Source organism: Erpetoichthys calabaricus, chromosome 9 (assembly GCF_900747795.2).
Source record: "Erpetoichthys calabaricus chromosome 9, fErpCal1.3, whole genome shotgun sequence".
Taxonomy (NCBI): Eukaryota; Metazoa; Chordata; class Cladistia; order Polypteriformes; family Polypteridae; genus Erpetoichthys; species Erpetoichthys calabaricus.
The window spans coordinates 75,281,272-75,305,271 of record NC_041402.2 but is presented as its reverse complement, the minus strand read 5'-3'; the positions used below and the strand labels follow the sequence as shown (position 1 = coordinate 75,305,271).

At 36.5% G+C, this 24,000-nt stretch overlaps 1 protein-coding gene across 3 annotated transcripts in view; it reads left to right on the top strand.

Annotated features, from left to right (window-relative positions):
- Nucleotides 1–24,000, top strand: part of ankrd11 (ankyrin repeat domain 11) — a 428,609-nt gene that overhangs the window by 325,564 nt on the left and 79,045 nt on the right. For 2 of the 3 annotated variants that reach the window (XM_051931660.1, XM_051931661.1), the window contains 2 exons: nucleotides 1,369–1,501; nucleotides 2,685–2,765. In XM_051931660.1, coding sequence (XP_051787620.1) covers nucleotides 1,369–1,501; nucleotides 2,685–2,765 — 214 coding nt within the window. The remainder of the gene's footprint in view (nucleotides 1–1,368; nucleotides 1,502–2,684; nucleotides 2,766–24,000) is intronic. The other variant, XM_051931662.1, reaches the window with a different exon arrangement.

Sequence of the window (24,000 nt, the reverse complement as noted above, 5' to 3'; positions counted from 1 at the left end):
GAAGTGTCAGGAATGACGATCAGCACCTCCAAGTCTGAGGCCATGATCGTCAGTAGGAAGAAGACTGTTTGCTTTGGGTGGGATGCGTTACTGCCCCAAGTGGAGGATAAGTACCTCGGAGACTTGTTCATAAGTGAGTGAGGTGGCAGGCACAGTTATGCGGTCACTATACTTAACTGTGGTGGTGAAAGAAGGAGCTGAGCCATAAGGCAAAACTCTAGACTTACCAACCAATCTACTTCCCTTCTGTCAGCTTATGGTCATGAGCTTTGGGTAATGGGGTAATGAATGACCAAAAGAATGAAATTGTTAGTTCAAATGGTGGAAGTGAGGTTTCTCTGCAGGATGGCTGGGCTATCTCTTAAAGACAGGGTGAGAAACACAGATATCTGGGAGAGGCCTGGATTAGAGCCACTGGCCCTCTGCGTTGAGGTCAAGTTTATATAAGTTATATACTAGTGAAGTCCTTCAATTACCTGAGGTAACATTGACATTTGTAATTCTGTTTCTGGAAATTGGGGAAAGCAATCCTTTTAAGATTGAACTCAATTTAGTTGACCCAGTCTTTGAAACATGGAGCAGAGTCTTGGTTTTCTTGGGGACCATGTTTGTGTTTAGTGCACAAGTTACCTTATTTTGCTCACCTTTTAAAATACATTTACATCTTTATTCTCAGTCTGACTTTGGACATGTGCTCTATTAGTTGAACATTTAAAAAAAATGTATGCCATACTTCCCCTACAGCTTTCCAAATTACATTAAACCATTCTTCTATATTCATCTTTCAGATTCTTATCCTGATATACCTTTAACTAGAAGAACAAAAAAGGGCTTATGTCTAAAGTTTATGTACTTTGTATGAGTTTTGTGTACTTTATAGTTTTCAAAAAAATTCAAGCAAATGAATGTTTAATCACTTGCTGAGTTCTTGCTAATAAAAATAATATGAGAAGCATTTTGGAAAGTAAGGTGTGTTTTTACTTTCAAAAACATTTGCTGTTTTTCATATTTTTTTCAAGCAAATGAATGTTTAATCACTTGCTGAGTTCTTGCTAATAAAAATAATATGAGAAGCATTTTGGAAAGTAAGGTGTGTTTTTACTTTCAAAAACATTTGCTGTTTTTCATATTTTTTTCTTTTTACTGTTATATTTTTTTATTGTATATGCCTGTTATTTTTAATATTATAAAACATTTTGGATTCCATAGAAGTTCTTTCCATTTAGTTAATTTGTTGAAACTATTTTTTTTTTTACTTAGTTGATGTTGTTGCATAGAGATGATGAGATAAAAGTTCACATGTATTACTTTTTGAAATGTTTCTCTTATGAAAGCTTATCTTAAAATTAGTATTTTATGTATTTTTAGGATAAGGTCTCCTTAAACAAAACTCCAAAGCTAGACAGAAATGAAGGGGGAAAAGATATTAAAGATAAAGCTCCTAAAAGAAAGCTACCATTTACAGTTGGAGCTAATGGAGACCCGAAAGACTCGGATTCAGGTAAGATCCATTCAAAGAAAAAAAGAGAAAAAATGTTACATTAGTTTCAAATAAAAGTTTCTTAATCAAACCTACTGGATTCCTATCTTGTACATAGATGTGTGCAAATCTGTGTTACTTTACTGAAGAGTGAAACTGCTGGTTCAGGGCATTAACCAAGTGATGTTCTTTGCAAGATTCCATAGACTTGTGTTATGTTTTTATCCTTATATCTGAAGAGTATAACTTTATTATTTTGGTACTGGAACATACATTAGTTTTACTTGTTGTTCTCGATTTTAACAACATTTAATGTTTAGTTGTATTACAGTTTAACTGAATATAGAACAAGTAAGTTAAATATTCTGATCGGTAATTCCAGATCTTAATATGTGGTGGTTCACTAGTAAATGGATTTAGGGACGGCTTATTAAGCTATTGTATTTTGAATGCACTGAATGTGTTCTTTATTTTGATAAATTTTAGATCAGCAATAAATAAGTAATTACAGACAATAATTGCTTTGGGATTTATCATTTTCTATTGTAAAGGTTCAATGAATCATTTGTTTCAATAATAAAATTTTTAATATAGTTCTATGCCCTGTTAATTGTAAAGGTCAATTACAAACAGATTTAACAAAAGACTCGAATTTGGGAGTTAGGTTGAGCTTCATAAAACGAAGCAACGTCATTCACAGCATCTTCACTGTGTTGTCTTTTATCCTCATTCCGCTAAGTATAATGCTATTCTTTGTGGTGATAAATGCCTACCACTTTATATAAAAAAGTACTTTTCATCCATAGTGATTTTACAATCTCTCCTGGTGATCTAACACTGCTTTCTCTTTCTTTTGTCTCATTTTCTTTTTTGTCATTCATATTCTGCTTCTTTGCATATTGTGGTTCCTTAATGCTGTGTATTCTGTGTCACTTGATATGTGGAAATGATTGTTATCCTTTCTATCTTTTTTTCTTTTGTGTAATGATTTTCATTCCTAATATTTTTCTATTGCAACACCCATGTTCTCCTTCCTAAATCCTGTGGAACTGCATCTTGCGATTTTTGCATCATTTGCTATCTGTGTGTAATTGCATTTGTACTATGGATTTGTATGTGTGCGTGTGCACTTGGTGCGTGCGTATGCATGTATCTGTTTGCATGCCTGCCCGCTTGCTGCATTTCACCACACCCTCACTCTTAGATTCTGACCCCGGCCTGTCATCGGAGGCTTGGGATCACCAATGTGCTGCCACCTCACTCTCTGCTCACAGACCACACCCAGGTAAACACCAAATCCTTAATTTCCTCTTAATTTTAGCACGTTACTCTTAACTTACTGTACCCCCTGACATTCAGCACTTCCTGGCTGCAGCCTACTTCTTCGTTTGGTAGTTTATTTAACATTTTCCAGTGTCTCTTTGAAGCTTTGACAACACATTCATTGTATTTTGATAGATGAATTTCACATTGATCATTTGGCTTTTTTTTAGTACTGTATTTTTTTTATTCTTATATGTGGATTATGTTATAAGTCTACTCATTAAAGCCATTCAGACTTGCCAATAATTGCTGGCTTATTACAAAAATGTTTTTGAAAGAAAGTTACTCATTGTGTTATGTTCTGTGTAAGTGTAACAATCTAGCGTGATATGAGATTTTACAAATGTGAGTATCTCAGTCTAAGTCTGTTGTAATTAGATGGATGCATGTTTAGATGGATAGATATAACTTAATTAGATATCTTCATAAGTCTATATTTGCCACTTTAATGGTGTACTGTACCAAGGATACAGGAGTCAAGGCTATATGATTTTTTTAAGGGAAAGACAGTGATGTTCTACAGTATATACTGGTTAAAATCTTTTTTTGATGTTTATTGTATGGAGATGGTGTGCAAATATAAACAGATGTGACCAAGTGCTGGTAGTTTGACACTGAGCTAACAAGACAAAAAATACTTAATTCTATCCATTTCAGAGTTAAGAGAAGTTATCAAGTGAGTATTATTGACATTTAAAAAAATTCTTATATAGAACCTAATGTATTGATGTGCACGGACATATATTACATCAATAAAGTTAAAATATGTGAGTTTATGGGTTGTTTTATAGCTTTTATACCACTTCTTTATCTTTAAAAGTAAGTTGGCTAGGTGTCTTTGTTGGCAATTCTAAACTTGACAGTTGTCACCAACATCATTTATTTGTGTAAATAATGTCCCATGTCACATTTTAGCAGAGGAAGTGATCATAATCTTACAGCCAATTTAGCATATCATGTAATGTAAAATACAAGATGCTTTGACTACTTAGATAGGTGTGAGAATCTCATTCATGGTTACAGAAGGCAGTTGATTTCTGTTATCATTTCCAAAGGGTATGCTACCAAATATGAAGTTGCAGGTGCCAATAATTTTGTCCAGTCAATTTCTAGAGTTCTGTGTGGAATGATATCAGAGTTGACGTTATCCACTGCTTTTGAGTTGTTCCAATGCAAAAAAATAAATAAATAAATGTGAATACCTAAGCATTTGTACTTGCAGTGTTTTGCTGGGAGAAGTTGAACATTTTCTGAAAGAAGTGTAGGGGTTGTCAGTATTTTAAACATGACTGATAATACCATTTTTATTTGCTTAGAGAAAACATTTAGCTGAGCCAAATGAAGCAAAAAGTGTGTACAGAGTAAGGTTTCATGATTCAGTTTCTCTCACTTTTCCAACAGTTTCTTTACTGCTAGCACAGGGTAAACATTTTGTAATCATATTGCCATTTGATGATTTCCCAATTAGTCTTTTGTAATCAGACTGATAATTTAAAATAATAATAATATTTTGGGGGTATTTACTAGATTGGATTACCAGGCTTTAGTAAGTTATACAAAGAGTAGAAATAATTAATGCAAAAACTTCCTCCCTACATCCTGTAGATTTTAGAGGGTAAACTGACTGCTGGGAAAATTAAATAAATCATAACTTAACTCTTATTTGATATTTACAAGTTCTAGTGTTGATCCTAGCAGTAGCATTCGGTATAAAGTGAAAGCTACAAATTGATTACTTTGAGCCTCCTGCAAGTGTTGTATAGTGCCAGCCTTGAAAAATGTGAGGTATAACCTATGCCCACTGTATTTCATGCATGAGTTACCATGTTATGGTCATTTTGGTTAGCAAAGCTTGTTAAGCTTGATGATTCATTTGTTCCTGAATATTTGCTTAATTTAAACTTGGAATGAATGCTTTTAAATCGTTTTAACAGGGAAATTTTAAAACTACTAATGTAGGTCACTTGCTGTTTTGGAAAACATTTTGAAGTGTATGTTCTGACTGTATTGATTTTATATCTTGGTGGATAATGTTTTTTACACTTCCATTTGTTATTGCAATGAAAAAATAGTTAATTTTTTTTTGGAAACTTCTCGGTCTAGGTGTATAAAATGCTGAGAGTTTTGTTTTGCTCATCCAGAAACTGACCAAGCCCTGGGCCTTGAAGCTCAATTGTGGTGTCAAGTAATAGCTTATGCAGTGATATGCATGGCACAAACTATGAATTATACATGCCGGATACTGCATCCACAAAATTAGGTTTCATATTATTCTCACGACAAGGGGATGCATGGCCACACACTGCTGGCAGGCATTGAGGCATGTTGCAAAGGCAGACTTTTATAACGCAACTACCGCTGTGTTTGCACACGCTGCTAACAGTGAAGCGCATTGCACAGTCCAACTGACAAGCAAAAGACATACACTCTGATTGCAAAACACAGTGGTCAGACACAGGCTGCCCGATTGTGTTTATCGCATGAGCAAGTCGGACCTCTAAAAGCAAAACAAGTCCTAGATGTTGCTAGGTCACAAAAAATGCTTGCTAAGTTTCATGATGACCACATTTCTAGTAAAGCTCTTTGAAAAATAGCAGCACAATCTGTTTACTATCAACTATAAAATAAGCACTTTATCACAAAAGAAAGTGATCCTCACTTGCATGCCACAAAGAAAATAAAGACCTTTGATCATTGCTCAGCCTCAAGCCAAACACCATAACCACTTTAGTGACAAACAAAAAGAAGCCATTTTTAGAACAATTAAGCAATATATTTATATATTTTGCATCCATGGGAGCCTTTATTGAAAGTCTCCCACAACATGATGCCTGTGTGTTCAAAATTTATAAACCGGTTTATCATTTTGTTAGTTGACTGCATCCTTTTCCGTTCCCTTATGCAGTATATGAGGGCTGTTAATCCTCATGATACCTATTATGAAATGTATGGAACTAGTAATCAAAGAAATGAATATTATGGCAGACCACTGGGGGTAGTACCCAGCCGGGACACCTGAGAGGACCGGAGGAGGGCTTGCGCCTCCTCCAGACCACGAGGGGGCGACTGCCCTGGGTGTGTTGGGGGCCACGGATGCACGGTTTGGAAGCCCAACCCTGTAGGAGCCCGTGTTCACCGCCAGGGGGCGCCACAGTGCCTAGAGAGCCCTGGACCTCAGCACTTCTGCCACACCCAGAAGTGCTGGGGCGGGGAAGAAGAAAGGGGACACCCGGAGTCCTTCCTGGTGCGCAGCCGGCTCTTCCGCCACACAGGGGAGTGTCGGCGGAGGAGTGTCAGGGAGCACCTGGAGCCCATCCGGGGGTGCATAAAAGAGGCCACCTCCCTGCAGACAGTGACTGGAGTCGGGCGAGGAGTGGACGAAGTCTTGGTGGGAGAAGAGTGGAGGCGGCCTGAAGGAAGCAGGCACTTGAAGGAGATGCCTGGACTTTGGGGGATTGGTGCTGGAGGCACTGGGTTGTGCACAAGTGAATCGTGTAAATAAACGTGTGTTGGGAGAACTTACGATGTCCGCCTGTCTGTGTCCGGACTGCTTCTCACAATATCCATCATGATTTAATGATGAACAGATTAATTAGTGACAGGGTAGTTTTTACTCAAGATATGCAATGGCCATATAATTCTCCAATCTCTAATAGCATGTACAGTCCACTTCTAGTTATTTGATTCTGCTACTACAGCAGATTTACCTCCTTAGCGTTGCATTTTACTTGGCATGAAAAATTACATTTTTATTAAATCTCAAAAGTATAATAATGATATAAATAATAGTAATGATTAATAAAAATAGTATGAAATGAACAACAATAATAAAAATAACAACAGTATTAATAATACTACTAATGATGTCAAAACTGAGTCCTTTGTGTGGTAAATCTTAAAGCACGGTGAAAAATACAATCCAACGTCAGTCGGGACAATAATAGTGTGTTTCTTTTCTGATCTTCTTTCTAGATTTATCAGTTTTTGAACAGCACTGTTGGAGGTATACATTTAATAAAATGTCTATCCAGAAGATGCTCTGGTTTGATCCACAATGTGCTGTGTCAACGTCATCTGTTTAGCAGTAGTGTGGATGGTGGATGTGTGGCAATGAATTGTTCTACAAGCTTCTGTGTAAAGTTTGCATGAGATTTAGTTTCAATAGCTTTTTGTTTGTATGAGACGAATGCATTCCAAATCCACTCTTCCACCAGATGACAAAGTATCTTTTTGTAGTATTTCTTTTGTTGCCTCCGCATAACGGGATAGAAGGTAAATTCTTGATCTGCATGATCTACGCTGCCCATTGTGCTATTGTAGTCGACCACAGAATGAGGCTTTGTAACCTACTTATTGTCTTTTACCTGTACAGTGACTGAAGCTTTATTATGTACAGTGCTAAGAAGACATACATATTTCTTGTCCTTCCATTTCAGCGTAAGCACTTTACCCTTTTGTCAAGCTATTAGCGCATCTTGCTGTAATTTAGCTCTTCCAAGGTCTTCAGGCATGCCATGACGGTTGGGATGCACTGTTCAATATGCGTCAGTCTTTCTTTTTAGCAAGATCTCAAATACCTCTGGCGAAGTATAAAAATTGTCCATGGGTACATAGTAACCATGATCCAGCAGAGCATCTATCAAAGTCCGTACCAATGACGTAGCAACCTCGGACTGAACATTTCAGATCAAACATTGTCCCTTTCCCTGTGCACAGAACCAAATTCCAAATGTATCCCGTTTTAGAGTCACAAAGCTTGTAAAATTTTATGCCAGATCTTGCTCTTTTTGACATGATGTATCTGTGTCCATGACAGTCTGCCCTTATAAACCATGAGAATTTCATTAATGCTTACATCATGGTCTGGAATGTAAGCGCTCCAAAATTTTTGCTACAATGGCCTGGTATATCTACCAAATTTTCTTCAGTTTGGGTGCTGGATGGGGAAGTCTTCATTGTTGGTAAAGTACAGATATTTCATAATTAGTCAAAACCTGCACTCAGGCATAATTTTTCCAAAGAACAGCAGCACTGACAACACTTTTACAGCGTGATTCTCAGTTCTGACACTTACACAATACACATCTGTACAGTTGCCTGAGTGATAGCTCAGGACTAACGCTTTTAGCATGGTTTTGGCAGCCCGAGTAACACTCGGGGTCTAACACTATTGAGGTTAAACAACACCTGCAGTGACACTTTATTTGACTTATTCAATGTTCTAGTGCTAAAGAGTCTGCAGATAAATGGCCATTTCTGGATAGGGTAAAACCAATACATTCCTTAACATCTGTGGAAAATGAATATGACATGAAGGAGTCCTGCAGTTTTCTACCTTAAAAATAAACTAAATACTGTGAAGTGATCAAATTGCAAAATCACAAGCAATTGAAATACATACAGACACACTGAAAAGATGCGAACCTCAGCCAGCTAGGGGATAAACACTTATGACTTTGTGCAGGTCTGATTTTGCAGAGCCCAGCCAGGGGATAAAACACTTATGACTTTATGCAGCTCTGATTTTGCAGAGTGACATTTTTGTGTGCTGATGTTTGGGGGAATGGTGGTTCTGGGGGTGCGAGGAGTGTTTAGTCAATTATTCATGGATTTAAATTTTTTGCACAAGGGATGACTGTAATATGTTACTGTGTATTTTTTAAAAAAAGGGTTTTTATTTGCAGATTTTCTCATTATTGCTGAAGTTTATTTATAAACATGTAAGCAGTATTGATGTGAAACCGTGCCTTATGCACCTGCACTTTAGAAGCTGCCATCTCTTGAGTATGAAAATAGGAAAACTATTTTATTTTGTTTGGTTGGGGGACAGCTTCCTGAAGCCAATTCTTCAAGCTTAGCCTTGTTTTAAACAGTTTAAAGAAATTTGCTGGTGCACAGTACTGCTTGCAAGCATAATTATAAAAAGAATCGCTGGATAGAACCATACTGTTGACACTGTCCTAAACTCTCTGGAACGTAAATTGATGTAATATGATTGAATGAGAAGTAAGCGTTAAGCATTTGAACATAAGGATAATTTGTGTGAAAACTTTTATCAAAAGCTGTTGATTAGCGTGTGTTTAACATTCATAATTATTAATCGCAACTGCCATTTAGTTAGGGTAACAATCTATACATCCTCTGTTTTTCCCCATTGGGGTTGTGCAAGTCCAAAAGCTGTTAGACCCAGTTACACCTGTAAAGATTTATAGATTTGCTTATACTTCCATTGTTTGTATACTAAAAAGATTTTTTTTGACCTGATCTGTAGCATTTGAGGTCTAAATATAGTTGAATTGCCTACATTTATTACTATTGAATTAAAAGCTATTTTATGTACATTTTAAAAAGGCATTTTCCATTTCCTGGGGCATCGATAGTCATAACTGAAATGGACTAGGGTGACACATAAAACATTTTTTTTAAATCCACAGTATCCAAAATAAGTTATCTATAAAATAATGCAAATGTAAGAGTTGAAATGAAGAATGCAATTCTGAGGATTCTGAAGCCCCTTTTGTCTTGTTTTTTGCACTCACTTTCTTCTGTCTTACCCTGCTCACCACTCTGGCATTCTCATCAAGACCAAGACACTAACAAATGCGATTCTTAACTCCTGTCCCAAACACCATCAGAGTCCATTGGGATACTTTTAGCCTGGCACCCTTGTACTGCCACCTCTGTCAATAACCCACAGGACCAATGAAGCCCATGGTTGCTCCTGCTCTGCTTCTCAGCAGGAGTGATCTGTTCCTGGAGCACCATTCCCTTTGCTTCAGTCAGGGGCATCCCGACTACTTTGCCTGTTTGTTTCTGCTGGCTCTTCTGCCTGATTCTTCTCATTTATCATCTTTCTTTTCCTCAAGGTTTTTTTTTTCTTTTATCATCATTCTTGTCTTTTTGCATTTTCTTATCTGTAACCTAATCTGTTCTCAGTCTATCTTTGTGAGTCCAGGTGCACCACACAATCCCTGAAGCATTAATGAGGGACAAGTGAGCCTCCAGCATGTGAATACGTAATGGGTCCATTCCACCTATTAAGCTTAGCAGCCACTCTTTGCTCTTGCATGCTTCCACCCTCATGACATCTTAGCCGCACTATTTTTAAAAATATCCTACACCCACTCCAATATGCCACAGACTAAGACACGCTTCACAACAGCATCTTATCCTAATGCTGCCAGGATAAGATAATAGTTTCGTGGAGGTCTTTTTTCAGCATGCTCTTTTTTTTGTGCCACTGAGCTGTTTTAGCCCTGCAGTCTTTCTATGAAGGTGCTACTTTAACTTAAAACATATGCCAAACTGAGAAGTACGGTTAACCCTCTGTATGCATGGGCTCTGCAACTGGATTCAACCAACTATGGATCAAAAATATTAATGAAAAAAAACTATATAGTTCCAAAAGCTACACTTAAAATTTTCCAAGCATTACACTGAATTCATGCTAATTAAGGTGACCTTTAAGGATAGTTTCGCTTCATAAGGTATAAAGAGCTCCTAGTATGGCAGCCAATTGCTGACCCACCACACTGCTCCTCATTTGGCTAACTCTTCATATATGAAGCACCCTTGTTCTCCTCTGTAGACTGATACCCCGTTGTACCCCCAAGCCAGTCAAAGTGAGTCCTTCCATCAGCCTGCAGACACCTGGCCTGGGTACCGCCTATAAACCTACGGAATGTTATCAATACACATCTGTGCAAAAACCTGTGTAGGCTAGAAATGACTTAGAATCATACAGAGTGCCTGTGTGTAATCAGTACGCTGTAAATTAAATAGTAAAGTTTCAACAACTAAACAATTATTATTGACAGGGAAACACACATGCACTGCAGCAAGCACTGCGTCACATTTTTTAAACAAAAGCTGTTCAGTCATCAATCCCAACTCTAAGGCGCTATGAGGCCCTTGATGTCACATTAAAGGAAAATAAAAATCTTAGATCTTTTGAATAGTGGCAGGTCGCTTGGCAAAGTCGCGATAGATAGGTAGATACTTATTCCCTAAACATACATCTAACAATGATTTATTTACATAGCATGTACATTGTATTAGGGATGTTAAGTAATCTAGAGATGAATATACAGGAGGATATGCATTGGTTGTATGCAAATACTATGCCATTTTATATAAGCAACTTGAGCACTGGCAGATTTCAGCATACATGAGGAGTTCTGGAATAATTCCCCTCCAGATTCAGAGCAGGCCAACTGTATTTAAAGTAATTTGTTTTAAGAGCTCTGTGAAAGATGGGGTATATTAAATAATTTAACATTTTGAGAGGGATTTTCTTGTTCTAAATGTTTACAGGTTAGATTGGGGTTGTTATTGTGCAATGCTTTTCAGTGACGCCCGAATCTCAAATTGATTCTTGAGTTGTATTTCAGATTGGCCCTGTAGGAGTGCCCAGTGTTACTGAATAGGCTCTGGCCCACAGCAGCCCTTAACTGAATTAAATGGGTTTGAGAATGTTACATTTTGACTAAGTAAACACTGTGTGTGAATTATTTTTGTCATACCTTAGTTTTTGTTACACATACATTTAAACATCTACTGTATGATGGTAGAGTGGTTTGCTTGTTCATCTTCCATGAGACATACCATATAGCCCGGGACCAGCTCATGTTATAAGACACTGGTCCAGTCAGATTTGTGCAAAACCCAATATGATGATGATAAATGTATGACTTGTATTAAAGTAGGAAAGTTTTAAGACACATACTTAGTATATGTTTATTTACTTTTTTTGAAGGGTATTCTTTGTCTTTATCAACTACTATTGCCTTTACTTATAACATTTCAGTAGCCTTTGACATTGTGTCAGTGGCATATTGTTTAACATGGGCCCACAAACATGTTCTTTCTTTACCTTATTGAAAGCATATGCCCATACATATGACAGCTTTTGAAATGAAAGCAACAGCTCTTAAAATGTTATTTCTCATGACAGACTCTACTGTAAAAACACTGTAAAAAAACAACAACCAGATTAAGGTTTAAATCCATTAATTTGTTTTCATTAACATAGTCACACCTGCCATCTTGTACAAGTGTTTTAACTGTGCACTGTTCTTAAAATAAATTGTAGAACATACTACAGATCATTTATTTTTGGATCATAAACTTAAAATTACTGTGTGCTATTGTTAACCACTGAATTCAAACCACCATGACAGAAATATGAAGTTTACTTTATATGATTTAAGCTTAAAAAAGAAAATTTACATGATTCATTTTTAATTACGTATTTTTCTGTGAATAAAAATAAATTTTAAAAACTCTTTGAAAATATGGTGTATTTTAAACTAGGTAGCTGTATTTGCTATTGAATTACTGAAGCAGAAATAGATTCAATAAAGTATATATAAATTCTGTGGGTTGGCTGTGTTTCAGAATTTAGATTTTTTTTTAATTTAGATCAATATGAAATTGAGGTTTAAGTTAAAAATGCTTATGTATGTATTTGTATTCCTTGATTTTTAAATTTTGAATATATGCATTAACATTTTCCTTAATTTTACACACACATTATTATCCACAATTGTTTGTATTAGTTTTTGCTTAAACAAGCAAAACTTCTATAGTTTGCTATGTGCAAATGGCACAAAGTGTTCATGCAGTATTGAGAGATGCTCTGTTAAGGACAGTTTGCATGTTCCACAATCGTAGATTTGCACATGTAGACAAAATTGTGTGGTTTTTTTTAATGTCATTCTATGTAAGATATCCATGTACCTTGAGGTTTGTCACTTCACTTTCAGACCATTCAATGCATTATCTCGTACCATTACCAAATATCCAAGAAAAGAATAACAATAAAAACATAACTTTAAAGTATCACTAACAGACAATTTTAAATGACCTAAATTTTTACAACGGTGCTTGTAGAATTACATCTATAATTAGCTTGTTTGCTTTCTTCAAATTGCATACACAGTACTGCATCTGTCTCTGCCACTTGTAAACCTTTATTGGAAAATATATAGCTTTGTCTCTGTAACACAAATGAAAGCTCAAAATTAATTCTAAGTATGTTCATACACCACCTGGTATCACTTCACATTTGGCACCAAAAAAAACTGAGATTTCTGAATTTTGGAAATGTTGGTAATGAATTGTGGACTTGTTTCAGCTACTTTCAATGGTGTTAAAGAAATAGCAATCATGGCACTTTGCAGCAAATATCACTTAAATATCTTCTGCTCTTCAAATTGTTTTGTGAATGTACTAGTTACAAAATATGGTAACTGGCCATTTCTGAAAAGGCAGAACTTTTTCCATAACTTATGACATGGTGCTTGTTGAATAGCAGTAGGGCTGGGTATTAACACTAGAATTACCAGAGTCTACGAAAAAACTCGTAGATCCGGCCCACCTTAAAACCGTTCTCACCTCTCTTTTGTCTTCTAAATGTGCCGATTATGAGGAGCAGCGAGCAGCCGGCTATTCCATCCCCCACCATCGCAGAACGTTCACTAAGTTTTCCCAGCTCATGGCTTGTTTGATTACCTGGGAGTGACTGAACTGCTGGAGTTTTAGAATAGAAATAATAGATCGCTATTTGGAATACTTGCATTTCATGCGTGTTCCGTTTCTACAGTAATCTGTGTAAACACATTGCTAAAACAGAAACTTTTTCATATTTTAGTAATAAATGTTACAAAATGTAGAATGTGTAAAGCCCGAGTTCCTAAGATCAAATAAACACTTCCACAAAAGCTTCACACACCATATAACAGTTTCCGTGGCGTAGCGCGCTAAGATTTGCTTCTCAGACCGAGTAGCTTTTCTTTGCCTCACAAACATGAGTTCAATTCCCCGCTGGGGATAAAGTGTTACTTCTTTTTTTTGTTTTTAACCTCAAACGGACATAAAATTTGTAAATTGGTATGCACTGTCAGTTAATGAGATCGTTATATTTTCATGTGGGATGCTCCTTTTAAAATATTTTTTAACAATTGAGACTGCAATTAACATGAACAACTGTCCTTATAACTTATTTTTTTCAAGATCCATAACACACAGACAGACAGAGCACTGCGTAATACAGAGACAGACAGGCAGAGATATACAAACAAACAGGGAAGGCACACGTACTGAAAGAAAAAGCACTGAATAAGCGCACCCGCTCTAATGTCACCCCTCCCCCGATCTGGCTCTCTAAGTAACAGCGCAAGTACAGACGCAAACCAAGTGTAATCAAGAGTACTGGTTCGATCCCCACTCACTCCTATATTTGCCGTTTTCAGTAGTAAGCTGCTCTTTTTGTTAATATTATACAGTACACACATGCACTTGATTTGTGTCTGTACTTGCACTGTTACTTAGAGAGTCAGATTGGGGGAGCTTATTCAGTGCTGCAGAAACAACGCGCATGTTGATATTTTTTTTCTTTCAGTACATGTGCCTTCCCTGTTTGTATATCTCTGCCTGTCTGTCTCTGTATTATGCAGTGCTCTGTCTGTCTGTGTGTTATGGATCTTGAAAAAAATAAGTTATAAGGACGGTTTGCTGACTTGGAGCACCACTGCCTTACTGTGCCACAGAGACGCGAGTTCGATTCCCAGCTTTGAAGAAAGTGTTTTTTTTTTCCTCAAACGGACATTGAATTTATAAATTGGTATGCACTGTAAATCGTTAACTTTAAAATGTCAATCGCGGTTATTTCTGTTGATTAATTCATGCTTTTTTACTTAGAGTCAGAACAGGAGCTTTTTCAGCTTATTCAGCTTCTGATCTGACTCAAACAGCGCCAGTATAACTTCACACCCAACCTGACGCTGTTCGTTTTCAAATAATATTGCATTACTTCGACAATGTTTTCTGATTGGTACTATTCGCGTCATAAAATGATTTCTTCAAAATGTCACATATATTTGTCTCTTTCTTTTTTTAAAATGTGCGTTGTAGCACTCAGCAACTGGCCACCTGCATGTTCCTGCGCACACTAAACAAGACAGCGCTATATGCAATCATCAGATTCAAATGTTAAGTTATATAGCACAGAATGGAAATCAGCAGTTCTTAGCATTCCACCATGCAAGCTGTCATATCAACCGCCTACTGTAACTTGCTTTCTTTTTTCTTCAGTTATAGTCTTGAATAAAAGTGCACTTGTTTTGTTATACTTTTACATCAACATATGTTCCTGTGTTTGAGCTACATGGGCATGCTCAAAAAATACACGTATAATGCCACGAAAAGTGCATGCAGACACTTCAGTTCGCAAGCATTGGTACGACAATGCAGTCACAAATACACTGCAGAGCTTTAGCGCATTTTTATGTAAAAACAGCATCAGATGGGGAGTGTCTGATGATTGCCTATAGCGCTGAAGTTACTGCTCTTTACTATGCTTTCCTCTGCATGTCCTGGAGTACAAAAGAAACAGCATACAGCAACACATGGGGACTGGCAATACTGGGGGAAAAAAACACGCGGTCGTATGTATCGTGATACACTGCAGAACTATAGCGTGTCTTTATGTAAAAACAGCAGTGTCAGGTGGGGGGCGGTAGGGATGGATCCTGAACGCGACTGAGACAATGAAAAATGAATTTAAAAAAAATAAAGCTAACCTTTACAAATATCATAAATTACACCAGCTGTTACAGACTGAAATCAAATGTATCTTTTTATTCTAAAATAGTGAAAATAAGAACACTTCTCAAATGGGAGTTGTGCAGGATCGAACTCATGAGCTTCTGATTCCCAGTCAGCGACTGATACTGTTACGCCACGGAAGAAGTGATAGTTAATTCATATCAATGTCTCACACTAAGGCGGGTTTTTTTGGCGGTGGCTTTTTTTTGTACCTTTTGTGAAAGTGTTTCTTTGATATTTGGACTTCAGGCTTCATACATTATATAGTTTATGCCTACATTTTGTCAATTGCTACTAGAATATATAACACGTTTCTGTTTTAACAATGTGTTTACACAGATTACTGTAGAAATGCAACACATATGAAATGCGTGTGTTCCAAATAACAATCTTATTATTTCTACTCTAAAACTCCACTTCACTCCCAGGTAATCAATCAAGGCAAGAGCTGGGAAAAGCTTGTTTACGTTCTGAGTCGTTGGGGGATGGAATAGCCGCTGCTGGCAGCTTGTCTTTATCAGTACATTTAGATGACAAAAGACGCTGGCGGAGAGGTGAGAAAGGTTTTAAGAAGCGATTTAAGGTGGGCCGGATATACGAGTTTTTTCGTAGGCTCTGGTAATTCTAGTGTTAACACTGACGTCCTAATTCGGTATTGTTCTTATCTTGATTCAATTATCATGCAGTGATATTTGAAGTGATGACTTTTTTTAGAGATTACTTAACATTGCATAGAGAACATTAACATAATGTGATACATTTTGGCAAAAATAATGTTAAATATTGAAAAGGTTCATAGAACTGGAATTTACTGTTTTATTTAAGAAAAAAAATAACTTAACACACCTGTGACAGCACAACAACAGTGCATAGGATCAGAAAAGTGAGAACAGTTTTTAACACGTATTTAAAAAAAAAAAAAAACATTTTTCAAAAAATAAACCCACCATTGTGAATTGCAGTGCTCACTATCTTAGATTAACATTTAATGTGCAAGAACAGCTGGTCTACATGTTCTGGCAGGAGGCAACTTCTGTGTGTAGTAAGAATATTTCCAGCTGAAAAGAAAACCCTCTTAACAGGGACACTGGTCCCAGTACAAAAAAATAATGATGCTTCAGACTGTGGTACATAGGGCCTGCTAGAAGGAGATCCTCCAGTGCAGAGGACACCTTTGACCATTTTGGAGGAGTAGTGACTAATCACCCACTTTGCCATTTCTAATGGGGCTGATTTTGTTATACAGGTGTAATCCCTCCAGCACCTGAATATTCTTGTTGCTAATAGAGAAAATGACAAGAAATGAAAAACAAATGTGCTTGACAACGGGGGGAATCTACAAGAATTATGTATGTGTTCGATTATAGTCCAGTTGAATGCATTTTAAGACAGTATTTTGCCTGTTATCAATTTAAGTGTCAAGGACAAATTTCAGTAACACTTTATTTGAAGTGGTGTTTTGCATAGTTATTTCATAACATATGCATAATCACGTATTGACTATTTAAGAAGGCAATACTTGATTAGTAATGAATAGTTAGCATCAGTATATTGCAAGATGAGGAATAGAAAATATCATTCCTCTTAAAAAATACTTAATTCAACAGCACTAAACTCATTAAAATTAAAAAAAACTATCTGAAGCCAGTCATTGTTACTAATTGGTTTAGTCCTATGTTCCCAAGATATTTCTTTGTGTGACTTTTTTCAAATATTTTGTTTCAGATTATTCTTAGTTTTTATCAAGGAATAAGTGCAAACAAAACATGTATGTATGTATGTATGTATATATATATGATTGAAGTGCCTGTAAAGTTTGTTAAAGTGTTAGAGATGATTTTTAAAGTCATATTGTGTGTTATTACTTTATTTGCATTAAGTCTTGCATTATCATATGTGTTCATTCTGATACCACATGATTTAAAAGAGGCTTTATAGTATTCCTTCCTAGATTTAAATAATGTTAGGAGTTTTGCTTGTGGACAGTCCTATAATTCATTGCTAAAAACTAAACATTCAGGTAGCATCTCACAGGGAAAGATTATGGTGGGGAAAGGTTAAGGGAGGAGTGCTACATAACTTTTTTTGAGAACACGTTGATGCTATCAAATTCAAAATGATCTAATATTTTTCATGAAATACAGGTGAAATTCCATTACAACGAAATTTTCATTATGAGTTTTTTTTTTTTTTTTTTTACGGTCCCGACAGTTTCCCCATATGACAGTGTCTATAGAAATCTTGTTACTACGAAATACATTCATCAGATACTTTCATTACAACGAAGCTCCGAAAAGACCTTCAAATGCCTGAATGAATCATCCACAGAACAGTTAGTTCTGTGGTTGTAGCTCAGTTGTGCACAACGATCCCGAACACAAACATTGTATAAAGTGAAAAAGCGAGCTTTTCAGATTTTCTTCTGCAGTTGCCCACTCTTCCACAGATATGGCAGTTGCACTTCAGAGACCTCACAATATGAAGAAGAAGAAAAGGAAAATTCTGCTTCTGATTGATAACTGTGCTGCCCACAGCATGCTTCCACATTTCAATAATGTTCAAGTTGAATTCTTCCCAACCCAATTGCACGGCAGTGCTTCAGCCTTTGGATTTGGGCATCATTTGCACCCGTAAAGTGTATTATCGCAAGGAAATGCTGAGAAAAATTCTCATCAGCATAACTTGTAGACAGGAGGAGTTGAAAACTAACGTGAAAGAAGCTCTTGAAATGATTGGCAAACACCTGAAACACAAGTTAAATCAAGCACTATAGCAACAAAATTATAGAATGTCACTACTACAAAAATTTTCATTACAATGAAATTTTTTTTAGGTTCGCTGGCACTCAGTCGGTTGTAAACAGAATTTTACCTGTAGTAAAATGTCTCACCTTCAACATCTGATATGTTTTCTGTGTGCTATTGTGAATAAAATATGCGTTTATGTGCTTGTTGTGTCCCAACTTTTTTGGAATTTAGTTCCACAGCTACTTCAATATAACTGCTTCACTACATAGTTTGTGGACAGTTTACTTCTTTTGCCGTAGCATGTGACACGGAGTAGAGATATTTTACAGAGAATGGTGCTAAGCATTTTTGATGATGCATCTTGGTGGGAAAGGGCATAGAAAAGTGTCAAAAGTAGGCATGGACATAATTTCTTTTTCGGAACTGTGGAGTTAATAGTGTGCTGGCAAAAATGTAGAAAGTTAGCTGGACACTTCAAGGCAAAATCCAGCTAATGCAGTCCGAACTAAGAATACAGCTGTGTGAAATGGGAACAAGCCCCTCATTCAGGATGTGCCTATGTGATGGAATATTACATTGTAAATGATTACATGACTGTTAAAAAATAAATAAATAAATAAAACCATGCAAGCAACCATTACCCACCAAAGGAATCCTACATCGCAGTGCTGACCGATGGTAGATTTGACAAAATTGAGATGTTTGAAAATGTCTAGAGGGCCTTGCAAGGTAAGAAATTTATATTTTTCTATCCTGCCATATTAATACCGTCAATTTTTATCAATTTCCATACATTTTAGGAGATTAATTCTGTTTTATAAAATGAATGCCATTACATTTCAATTGAATAATTTATCAGTGCAGTACACACTCCCATTCAGAAGTTTGGAATTACAGAAATTTTGTTTTTGAAAGAATTTTATACTTTATTTGTATCTAGGTATGTACCACTAAATTGATTTTGAAAATACAACCAAGACATTACTAAGGTTTGCTGATTATTAATTATCTATGCACATAATGAGTGTAAATCCCAATTTTCAGCCTCCTTTAAATCTAGTGTCTTATGTATGGATGTTGAGCAAATGAAAGGATCCTGGAGGAATGCTTGAGGCCTTCTGTCAAGTATGGCAGTGAAAATGGTTAGTGTGAGGCTGCCTTGATGATGGAAAGATGCAAGCCTTAAGAAGAGTGCAAGGAATAATGAACCAGAAAGGTTACCACTCCCTTTTAAATTGACTTGCTATCTCTTGTGATAATAAAAAGAATATTATACCATCATCAATGTACTGAATATCATTTACGATCAATTTAATGTCGCCTTGGTAATGATTCTTTTAAAAACTATAGATTTCTCAGCAATTCCACACTTTTAAATTGTAGTCTATGCATGTATATTGTATGAGTTGTACAATTTCATTACAGATATGTGACAGATTTGCATGGGGAAGAAAAAGTATGTGTCCTGCTCAATTGTTGTGCCCTCCCTTTGTTATCTTGTGTGTGTGATGAAGGTGTCATATAATGATCCAGGCTATGTTGTTAGATTTAAGGAAAGCTTCAGAACTGACCTGCCAAATAGAAAAGGCACCCTGAACTTGTCCTGGATGAAAATAGCAACATCACTTGAACCACGGTTCAAAGTCCTGAAATGACTCCCAGAATCAGAGAGGGAGGAGGTTTGGGTGAGTTTAAGGGAAAGACTGTAATATACAACAGATATCGCATCACCTAAAAGGAAAAGGTTCCCTGTTGGACTGTGCAATCTGACTCAGATGATGACACAGATGAAATTGCTATCACATCCTTGGATCATTACAAAGCAGAGCCCATTATCCAGATAGAGGACTGTCCATTGCAGTGGAGGGCAGTGATATGTCAGTTCTGATATTAACTGTAGTTTTAGTTTTTATTTTATAAAATTAATTTGTATTTTTATTTCGTTCTAGTTTTCAGTGGAGTCAACATTTTTATTTAGTTCTGTGTTTAAAATTTTTGTTTTTATTCTATTTAGTTCTGACCTTTTTACATAATATTGGTACAATTTTAGTTTTTTTTTTTTCTGTTGCAAGGCCACAAATGCTGGCCTACACATATTTCAATGCAAGTTATGTTTCAGTCAATAAAATACACTCACAGCTGATAATGCCGTTAAACACGACTATCAATGATCAAACAGATGAAGTGGCCTAATGAGTATAGTCAGGAAGATCAAATGTTTCAATCCAAGAAACCAGTCTGTGCAATCACGTTGCTGTTAAGCTTTAAAACAAGCACGCATTTCGAGAGACTTGTTCATGTTGTAACAACGTCCGTTGCACAGATTGCCACACAGTGAAAATATTCGCTTGACGAGCGCCTGTAATGTAGGTGCACAGACAAGGTACTCGGCCACTGGCGCCAGCAGACTGTATGTTGAAGATTTTTTGCTGCCAGTACTGAGCAGACATGTGTGATGAGGTTCATGGCTGGTGAGGCACTGACTCAGAGTAAGATTTAGCAATATATTACCCCAAAATAGTAGATTATTTACTATTCGATTGTCAATGTGTGCGATTGATAATAAAAAAAATGATAGTTTCCCAGTCCTATATAATGCAAAGTTGACTGATTGAATTATTTAATCATCAACAAAAACACTATTTCCCATTTCCCTAAAAAGCTGAAATTTGGTAAGATGATACATCTAGGGCAATAGGTATCTATTTCAGTATTTAGGGGTTAAAAACATATAATAAAATAAATAACCTAAAATCTCAATAATGTCTTGATGGTTTTGCACGTTCCCACAGCACTAACAGTGATCGCATGGAGAAGTGGAGCGTGACACTTGATGCTAATGAAGGCCATCTGCAGAAGCAAAGTTCAGCAAAGCTTAAATAAGAAATGCATGTAATATCAAGTATGCTTTGCATTATTGCTAGGCATTGTGGCTGTTAGCATATAATCAGTTTTGCGTAACTGAGTCAGTAAAAAAAATGTACTTGATGTATTCCATCCCCCATAATCTACTGCCTTTTGCCAAATGGCAAAGTGGGGACTATAATCCCCATCTGCCAGTGACAATTTCATCAGTGCTCATGAAGTTTAAATAAGAATATCGACAAATGCAACATATCATCAAAGGTAGGAACTACTGCATTTTTTTTCCAGCTACTATGGTATAACATTTTCATTATCTCACAAGATTAAAGAATCTATCTTAGAGACCATTTTTGGTCTGAACTTGAATTGTTTTTGTATACATTTTGCGCTTACAAAAGACGATTCTCCCCTGTTTATTTTAATCTGGTCCCTTTTCTGAGAAATATATGTGCGCAAAAACAAGTGTGTGCAGTGTTGCAGTGCTGGCAAGCCCTTGAGGAGCAATCTTCGTTTCTATCTCTCTACAACCCAGAACCCCAAAAAATTCTAACAGCCAGCAGTGGTGGTGTGATATCCTTGGCCAAGCTTGCACTTCATTTACTGTGGAGTAAAAGTAATAAGTGTTTTTTTATTTTTGGTGGTAGACATTTGTTCTAATAATAATGAAGCAGTACTTATTTAGGCCTTGATTGTAATGCACGGTTAAGATTTTTTCGCAGTTTTTTAGCATTGAATCAGTTTTAAACACTAGAATTACCAAAGCCTACTGAAAAACTCATACATCAGGCCCACCTTAAATCCCTTCACACCTCTCCATCAGTGTCTTTAGGTCTTATATATGTGTCTATCAAAACAAGCACCAAGCAGCGTGCTATCACATCCCCAACCATCCTACCCATCCGACACCCCCCACCCCCACCCCCCGCCACCTACCCCTCCACAGCAGAAAGGGCAAAAATTTCTCCCAATTTGATTTTTACAGGGGAAATAATAGATTATAATAGTTATTTGGTACACATGCATTTCATGTGTGTTCCATGTCTACAACAATCTATGTAAGACACATCGTTAAAACAGAAGTTTTTCATGTTTTAGTAATAAAATGACAAAATGTCGAGATGAACTATATGAAGGCTGAAGTCCAAATATCAAATAAACATATTCACAAGAGGTGCAAGTGCAATATGACAGCTTCCGTGTTGCAGCAGTAAGAACTGATGACTTATAATCAATAGGGCGCAAGTTCGAAACCAGCTTCCGTGCACATTTGCCACCAGGAAAAGCAGGAATTGATATTTTATACAAATGTTTTACTTTGCAATTGTATTTGGAATGTTCAAGAAAAAGGAGCTCCACTGAACAAACAATATTAGCCCATGTTAAAAAATACATATGTATACAGAAAAGTATTCTGATGCAACTGATTAACTGACGGCACTGTAACTTAGTCCCATTGTTTTAAACAGTTTTTGATGTGAACAGTGTAGCAAGTAAGTAATGCCACCTTTAAGGTTTTTGCTTATAGTAGAAAATCATAGGTGGCATGGTTTCAGCTCTGCTGCCTCATGACAAGGGTGGAGTGAGGTTCAAGACCAGTATGTTCCTACTTCCAGTTTTGCATGTTCTCCCCATGTATGCTTGTTTTTCTTGTCTCCAGGTGCTCTGGTTTTATTCGACAGTCTAAAGACATGGAGGTTAGGTGAATTGTTGCTAAATTAGCCCCTGGTGTATGTGTTCACCATACAATGAGCTGCAGCACTGTCCAGAGCTTGTTCTCTGCCTTGCATACAATGCTTACTGAGATAGACTTCAGCTTTTTTCAGACCCTGCTCTGGACTCATTTTTGAAAATGAATAAAGTGATAGATGTAAAATCATCCAAAGCTAGGCTATTGACTTTCTTACAGCCCTTTTCTTCCTTTTTTAGTACTAATGCAGGAGCAGCTGTACAGTTTTCAAAGTTAATAACTGACATTTATTTCATGTTTTGGTACTTGTAAAGTTTCCCTCATGCATGGGATAAAGCAGACTTAACATATTGCTATACTGCTCTTAAAGGATATGTTCTTTCAAGTAATTTATTTCTTGACAATCATGGTATATATTAGTTTTCCATGTGAAAGTGCATTCTAAAGTGAACCATATTTTATAAATTAGAAATCATAATGGAGCTTATAGATACTGAGGTCCCATTATAAGCCTTGAAACATACAGAATACTTCCATTTTTCAAGCCAAAAAATGTTACTGAGTATGGACCAACATCTTGAGATTACACATATGTGCAAAATAACATATTTGTGTTATTTTAAGATGTTAAAGAAGCATAAAGCAAACCATTGTTGTAAGATTCATCCATTTAATAAGGAGACTAGATGTGTGCCTCACTTCACCAACTTCGACTTCCTTCTTAGCACTTGTTCAGCTGCAAGAAGAAGTCCTCGCTGCAGCCTTCAGAACAGGGAAGAGGTACTTGGCTCCAGGGTTGTGGATTCACTTTGGAAAGACATTGTCAACTAACGTTATTGGCATTATTAAATATTGCTGCCCAGTTTTGAATTGATGTTTCTGTTCTGTAAACAACAAGACAATAATAACAAAAAGACACGCTTATGATTGCTTGTATTCTTTCAATATACAGAACCTTATTTCTTTTGCTAAGATACTCTGCTGCCATTTGATTTCTAACTCGAGTGTGTGCTTCAATGAGAGAGTGCATACACTTAATATGCAATTAAGTGACAAGAACTAAACAGATGTTATAGGCATCAATTTATGCATGTAACCTACTTATCCTGGACTCAGGTGGGGGCAGCTGGAGCCTATGCCAGCAAGTATGGCACCAGTTCACCTCAGGGTTAATTAACCCATACACCCAGGCTATGTCTAATTTAGCAATGCCAATTCAACTAATATTAATCAGGTTGAAGTTTAACAAGTTCAGTACAATTGGTTTAGTATAAGCAGAGGGATTCCGCACA